The sequence below is a fragment of the Mandrillus leucophaeus genome, unplaced genomic scaffold, assembly GCF_000951045.1.
Source record: "Mandrillus leucophaeus isolate KB7577 unplaced genomic scaffold, Mleu.le_1.0 Scaffold282, whole genome shotgun sequence".
Taxonomy (NCBI): Eukaryota; Metazoa; Chordata; class Mammalia; order Primates; family Cercopithecidae; genus Mandrillus; species Mandrillus leucophaeus.
This window is the reverse complement of record NW_012102943.1, coordinates 2,271,506-2,278,697: the sequence shown is the minus strand read 5'-3', so window position 1 is coordinate 2,278,697 and position 7,192 is coordinate 2,271,506. Positions and strand designations below refer to the sequence as shown.

Below are 7,192 nucleotides of genomic sequence, written 5' to 3'. Positions count from 1 at the left end.
CCAGTGTGTGTCAGGCAGTATGTTACGGGGATGTACTGATGTGTTCACCCCTCAGATGTCAGGGCCAGTGTGTGTCAGGCAGTATGTTATGGGGATGTACTGATGTGTTCACCTCTCAGATGTCAGGGCCTGTATGTGTCAGGCAGTATGTTACGGGGACGTACTGATGTGCAGAACAGCACAGAGAGGTAGTGTTTCTCCTTCAGATATGGGAGGTAGTGGCAGGGGACTGGCATAAAAGGGCAATGCTATGATTCTTGTAACTTTGAATTAACAACCTAGATACAACCTGCACATTTTGCCTCTTGCCCTGACTTCCTATGTTACTTTTAGCACTTCATTTTCTCTCCTGGAATGGAAAGAATATGTGCCTCACTGAACAAACGAAGTTCTTGATCAATTATAAGATGCTTTTGGTGAGGCCAGGCATGGCGGCTCACACCTATAATCCCAGCACTTTGGGAAGTCAAGGCAGGTGGATCACTTGATGTCAGGAGTTTGAGACCAGCCTGGAGAACATGGTAAGACCCTGTCTCTACTAAAAATACAAAAATTAGCCAATTAGCCGGATGTGGTGGCATGCTCCTCTAATCCCAGTTACTCGGGAGGCTGAGATGGGAGAATCGCTTGAACTCAGGAGGCAGAGGTTGCAGTGAGCTGAGATCGTACCACTGCACTCCGACCTGGGCAACAGACAGAGACTCCATCTTGAAAAAAATATATATATATGTGTGTGTGTGTGTGTGTGTGTGTGTGTGTGTATATATATAATCCATTGGTTCATCAAACATTTAGAATGGGCAAGAAACTGAGCTAGAAACTGGGGAAGCCAAGGCACAGATCTTGTCCTCAGGTTGCTCATAATCTGTAAGGTAAACCAGCAATTACACCGCAGTGTGGGAAGTTCTCTAAGAGAGTTACCGTTATGGAACTATGGGAGCCAGAGGAGAAAAGGAAGTCAAGGAAGGCTTCCTGGAGTAGGTGAGTCTTCCAATCCTGAAGTTTCAAGATTCTTAACATGGTGAGATGATAATTGTTATTATTTAAATAACACTGGAAAGCAAAACAGCTGTCTCAGCACCTGGTGAAAGAGTGTCTCCAAAAGGATGGAGAACACTGCCCGAAGAGCACAGAGTTGTATTGAACTCAGACCTGGCTGCCCCTAGCACTCTACCTAACTTTCATGGAATCCCTTCCCTTTGAAGGCCAAGATGAAAAGACAGATTTTGTTGAAAATGAAAGGGGACACCATTAAGATTTTTAAGCAAAGAAGTCACTGATTCAACCTACGTGTTTTGTTTTTTGTTGAGATGGAATTTTGCTCTGTCACCCAGGCTGGAGTATAGTGGCACTATCTCGGCTCGCTGCAACCTCTGCTTCCTGGTTTCAAGTGATTCTCCTGTCTCAGCCTCCCGAGTATCTGGGATTACAGGTGCCCATTACCACGCTCTGCTAATTTTTGTATTTTTAGTAGAGATGGAGTTTCACCGTGTTGACCAGGCTGGTCTTAAACCACTGACCTCAGGTAATCTGCCCGCCTCAGTCTCTCAAAGTGTTGGGATTACAAGTGTGAGCCATCGCACTTGGCCCAACCTATGTTTCTTAAAAACATTATTCAGGGGCCAGGCGCAGTGATTCACACCTGTAATCCCAGCACCTTGGGAGGCCAAGGCAGGCAGATCACCTGAGGTCAGGAGTTCAAGACCAGCCTGACCAACATGGAGAAACCCCATCTCTACTAAAAATAAAAAATTAGCCAGGAATGGGGGTGCACGCCTGTAATCCCAGCTACTCGGGAGGCTGAAGCAAGAGAAGCGCTTGAACCTGAGAGGCAGAGGTTGTGGTGAGCTGAGATCATGCCACTCCAGCCTCGGCAATAAGAGCGAAACACCATCTCAAAAAAACAAAAACAAAAACAAGCAAACAAACAAAAAACAACATTATTCAGACTACTTTGTGGAGGATGAGTTGGAGGAGGAAGACCAGAATCTAAAAACAAGATTAAATTTGCTTCACTAGTGTAGTTAAACTGCAATCAAGTGGATGGCTTGAGTAAATACCACGTTCTGCTGTGGTTGTGGTCAGGTTAGCAACTCTTAGCAAGTCTTCGGCTTGTTGCATTGATGTGGTCAAAATCACAACACATGAAGTGCAATTTTAACTTTGGAACTATTTTCTCTCTAAGCTTTTTCATAATGTTCTTGAAGGAGAAAAAAATAATTCTGACTTTTCTGAGTCATTTTTATTTCCTTCTGAATTATTCCCTGATTGATAATGATTTGCTTTTCTTTTATTGGTTTAGCCTAGCATGCTAAACCAAATCAATGTTGACAGGGCCCCTAGAGCTGAGGATATCAAGAATGATAAGACCCAATCTTGACTAAAGGAAGTCACATTTCACTAAGAGGAATTAGTCTAACACAGAGGCAAGGATAATAAAAGATGACATAAGGAAAATACGTAAGAGACACAAGTTCCTTGGTGTGCCTTTCCAGGTCCTGTGGGATCTGGCCTCTGTCCACCTCTCTAGAATCTTCTCCTGCCAGTCTCCCCCTCAATTTCTCACTCAGATTTGTTGACTTATTCTAGTTCCTTCCAATAAGCCATCTCTTTCCTACAATCTTCTCTCCTCTCTCTACTGCCCAAACATAAGTTTTGGGGACATATGTCTTGATTCCTCCCAGATTAAGTCAGAATCTCCTGCAGTGCCCCTCCTCTCCCCACTGCCCTTCTCCTAATCACCGCTCGGTGTCTCTTTCCCCATGCAATCATGAGCTTCATGGAGACAAAGACTACCCCTGTCTGGCGCACCGCTGTAGCAAGTGTTAACATTTTGCCAGTGCCTTCACAGAAGATATCTTCCATGAAACATTTGTTTACAAAAAAAAAAAAAGACAAAATCAAATGGAAGGTCAGGTGCGGTAGCTCATGCCTGTAATCCCAGCACTTTGGGAGGCCGAGGTGGGTGGATCACCTGCGGTCAGGAGTTTGAGACCAATTTGGTCAACATGGTGAGACCCTGTCTCTACGAAAAATACAAAAAATTAGCCGGGCGTGCTGGTGGGCACCTGTAATCTCAGCTACTTGGGAGGCTGAAGCAGGAGAATTGCTTGAACCCAGGAGGTGGAGGTTGCAGTGAACCAAGATGGCGCCATTGCACTGCAGCCTGAGTAACAGAGCGAGACTCTGTCTCAAAAAAAAAAAAAAAAAAAAGGAATATTAAACAATATTCCATAAAAATTTCAAGGAGAGAGAAATGATATTCAGCCAGAGGAATCATAATAAAACTTAATAGTTTGAGGTTGTCGTTGAAGGGCAGAGAGGATTTCAACAGGAGATGGTAGAACAGGATTTGAGCAGGAGATGATAGGCAACAGCATAAGCAAAGGTGCTGAGGCCAGTCAGGCACAGTGGTGCACACCTGTAGTCTAGCTAATTGGCAGGCTGAGGCAGGAGCTTTGCTTGAGCCCACAAGGTTGAGGCTGCAATGAGCTATGGTTGCACCACTACACTCCAGCCTGGGCAACGGGGTGAGACCCTCTCTAAAAAAACAAAAGAAAACAACAACAACAACAAAACACCAGGCAAAGTAGCATTTTGATTATATTTATTGAAATACAATTTTAATGTCTGAATATGATCCTGAAACTTTGGAGCTTTTGTATATTATATATTGTATATCTTGTATATCTTGTGGGGGGAAAAATAGATCCTGAGGCCAGAAAGCAAAGGGTGCGAATGTTAAAACTGAATAGGACCTTGGAAATTACCCAGTTAACTCTGTCCCCATTTCCACTGGCACAGGACTTTTATCCTGTCATATTTTCACTTTTTTGAGGCTGCTTCCCAGCTGAGTAGGTGGATTCTAATGTATTCTAATGCTTTTGGGGGAGGAAAAAAAAATCATATGACTAAGACAGCAAATAAAAAATGACTTACCTGAAATGCAAAAAAGTCCTCCCCAGGCGCATTCATGATGTTGCAAATCTGAGAGCCGTGAAGGGGAATAATGAAGGTGTGATTAGGCCTGAGACAGTACCCAGCGAAGCACTGTATACTATTTTCAGGAACACCATGTGCTTGCCCAAGGCATTCACATTCTTTTCATCGGGTAGACATAGTCGAGACGGTTTGGAATTATTAACTGAGGCTACTAGACAGAAAAGTCACCTTATAAACATTACTTTTTATGATTTGCTCCACTCTTGAATCATTTCTAAGCTTTGAAAAAGTTAAGGCTACAACTTGTCATTACTAGTAACTGGAGGGTATCCCATGTTGTTGTTCCCCCTTTCTTGCTTATTTGGGTTGTATCCAAGGTCTTTACGTTAATATAAATACCAGCCCGGCCAATGTGGTGAAACCCTGTCTCTACTAAAAATACAAAAATTAACCAGCAGTGGTGGCGCGCGCCTGTAGTCCCAGCTACTCTGGAGGTTGAGGTGGGAGAATCACTTGAACCTGGGAGGCGGAGGTTGCAGTGAGCCGAGATCATGCCACTGCACTCCAGCCTGGGCGACAGAGTGAGACCCTGTCTCAATAAAATAAAATAATAAAATAAAATATGCTACTCTAAATATATTTGACTCAGCTACATTTGGGTTCTGTTTTGTTTGGGCAGGTAGGGGTTTTTCCCTGGATTATAAATCCCAAAGTAGAATAATAAATGAAAGGTGTTGTAGCTCCGGTTCTACATTGCTAGATTCCTCTCCTGAAAGTCGGACCAGTTTACCCTACTGGTAAGGGATCAGATGACACTTACAGAGCACTGTGGGGCCACTGTGTACGGTTGTGTAATGTGTGAACTGCACATGGGCATCAGGCTGAGGGGCAACTGGGAGCTGAAATCCAGCCTGTGATCTGCTTGCAGCACCATGACCTTGACCTTCCTTTAATCATCCTTTGAGAAATGATGCCTACTAATTCTCACAAACGTACCACCTTGGCTTGCAGAGACCCTTCCTGACAACACAGGAGTGGGCTGTCTGTGGTCTCAGAGAGCGAGCTGTACCTGCTCCTGTCCGAGGACTGCCCGCTCACTGCATCAGCCTTCTGACCTCTCCTTTGACCAACTCTATCAGTTGCCATCATTGTCTCCTGATGGCAGAGCTCTTGGAGGCCTCTTTCCTCTCCGTCTGTGAGCATGCTGGTGTCTCTCTCATGCTTGAAAATGAAATCCTTCCTGCATCCATCATGGTCCCCATAGCAACCACTCAGGCATTCTCCTCTTTTCTTTTGTATTCTTTACCTTCTCATTACCCACCCACTACTCAGCAAACCACATGCTGGTTCTGCTTCCACCTCACCACCAAATCCATTTTCATTGGGGCCACCAATAACCTCTTCAGTGCCAAACCCAATGAGGGTTTTCAGTTCTTATCTTACCAGTTCACTCTGCTGCATGTCATCATCTCTCCCTTTTGAAACTTTCCACTTTCTTGGTTTCCATGACACTGCCCTCTCTTGGGTCTCCAAACACCTCTGAACCTTCCTTCTGTTTCTCTATCACACGCTCCTCTTTCTCCACCCACTCTGTAGATGCTGACACCCTCCATGATTGCACCCTGGGTCCACTGCCTGTCTCCCTCTCCCTAGGTGCCTTCCTCCACACTCATAATTTCAAACACCATCTGGTCCTGATATCTTCCAAATCTCTGCTTCCAACACTCCTCTCTCTCCACAGCATCAGAATTGTCTCTTCATCTACCTGCTGGACATCTGCTTCTAAAAAATGTCAGTTTTACCTTGTCTGAAACTGACTTCATCATTTTACATCCAAGCGTGATGACAGCACTATTCATCCAGTCTAGAAGCCTGAAATTAGCCTTGACTCCTCTCTTCCCCACTCTCTGCCTACAGCCAATCACAAAGCCCTGCCAGCTTCACCCTCTCAATATTGGACCTGACCCCTTGTCCCCTTCTTGTGTTCTTGCCTCTGTCAAAGTTGTTGTGGGTATTAAATTTAGGTGGTGCCTGACTCACGATAAGCACCCAGCAGCTGTTAGCAAGAATGATAATGTTCTTTATCCCACCTGCCTTTGCTGAGATTCTCATCACCTCTTACTTGAATGGTGCTCTGGTTACTTTGCCTGCGGTCCTAGTCCTTCAGATCCATTTTCCAGGAAGCTGCTAGAGTCATCTTTCTTTTCTTTCTTTTTTTCTTTTAGAGACAGGGTCTCCCTCTGTTGCCCAGGCTGGAATGCAGTGGCGTGATCATACCTCACTGCAGCCTGGAACTCCTAGGATCAAGGGATACTCCTGTCTCAGCCTCTTGAGTAGCTGGGACTGGGGGCGTGCACCACCACGCCTGGCTAATCTTTAAATTTTTTGTAGAGACGGAGTCTTGGTATGTTCCCAAGCTGGTCTCAAACTCCTGGACTCAAGTGATCCTCCTGCCTCGGCCTCCCGAAGTGTTGGGATTACAGACATGAGTCACCATGCCCTGCCAGAGTTATCTTTCTAAAATGAAATTCGACTATGTGAATCTCCTGCTTGTCTACCTGTCACCTGTAGATTAAAATCCCACCTTTTAAGGATGAGCATGGTGGTTCACTCCTGTAATCCCAGCACTTTGGGAGGCTGAGGCAGGTGGATCACTTGAAACCAGGTGTTCGAAACCAGCCTGGCTAACATGGCAAAACCCCCTTCTCTGCTAAAAATACAAAAATTAGCTGGGCGTGGTGGTACACGCCTGTAATCACAGCTATTCAGGTGGCTGAGGCATGACAATCGCTTGAGCCCAGGAGGCAGAGGTTGCAGTGAGCCAAGTTCTCACCACTGCAGTCCAGCCTGGGCAACAGAGCAAGACACTGTCAAAAAAAAAAAAAAGCCCACCTTTTAGACAAGGCATCCAAGGCCTGCTGTAATTTAACCCCTTCCTCCCTCTTGAGCCTCATCTTTTGCTGTCTTCCTGTCTCAAATCTAATACTCCAGCCACACTTAACCACACACAGCACACTGCTGCAGGCCTCCATGCCCATGTTGTTTGCCCGTGTTCTTCCTTCCACCTGGAACCTCCTTTTATGACCCCGCCTGCCTAAGACATATTTATTTCATTTTATTTATTATTATTATTTTTTGAGATGGAGCCTCTCTCTGTTGCCCAGGCTAGAGTGCAATGGCGCGATCTCGGCTCACTGCAACCTCTGCCTCCCAGGTTCAAGTGATTCTCCTGCCTCAGCCTCCCGAGTAG

The 7,192-nt window shown here is 45.4% G+C and overlaps 1 protein-coding gene across 2 annotated transcripts in view; it reads right to left on the bottom strand.

Annotated features, from left to right (window-relative positions):
• PDE6A (phosphodiesterase 6A, cGMP-specific, rod, alpha) overlaps window positions 1-7,192 on the bottom strand; it is a 92,602-nt gene that overhangs the window by 38,153 nt on the left and 47,257 nt on the right. For both annotated transcript variants that reach the window (XM_011985375.1, XM_011985376.1), the window contains one exon: window positions 3,940-3,987. In XM_011985375.1, coding sequence (XP_011840765.1) covers window positions 3,940-3,987 — 48 coding nt within the window. The remainder of the gene's footprint in view (window positions 1-3,939; window positions 3,988-7,192) is intronic.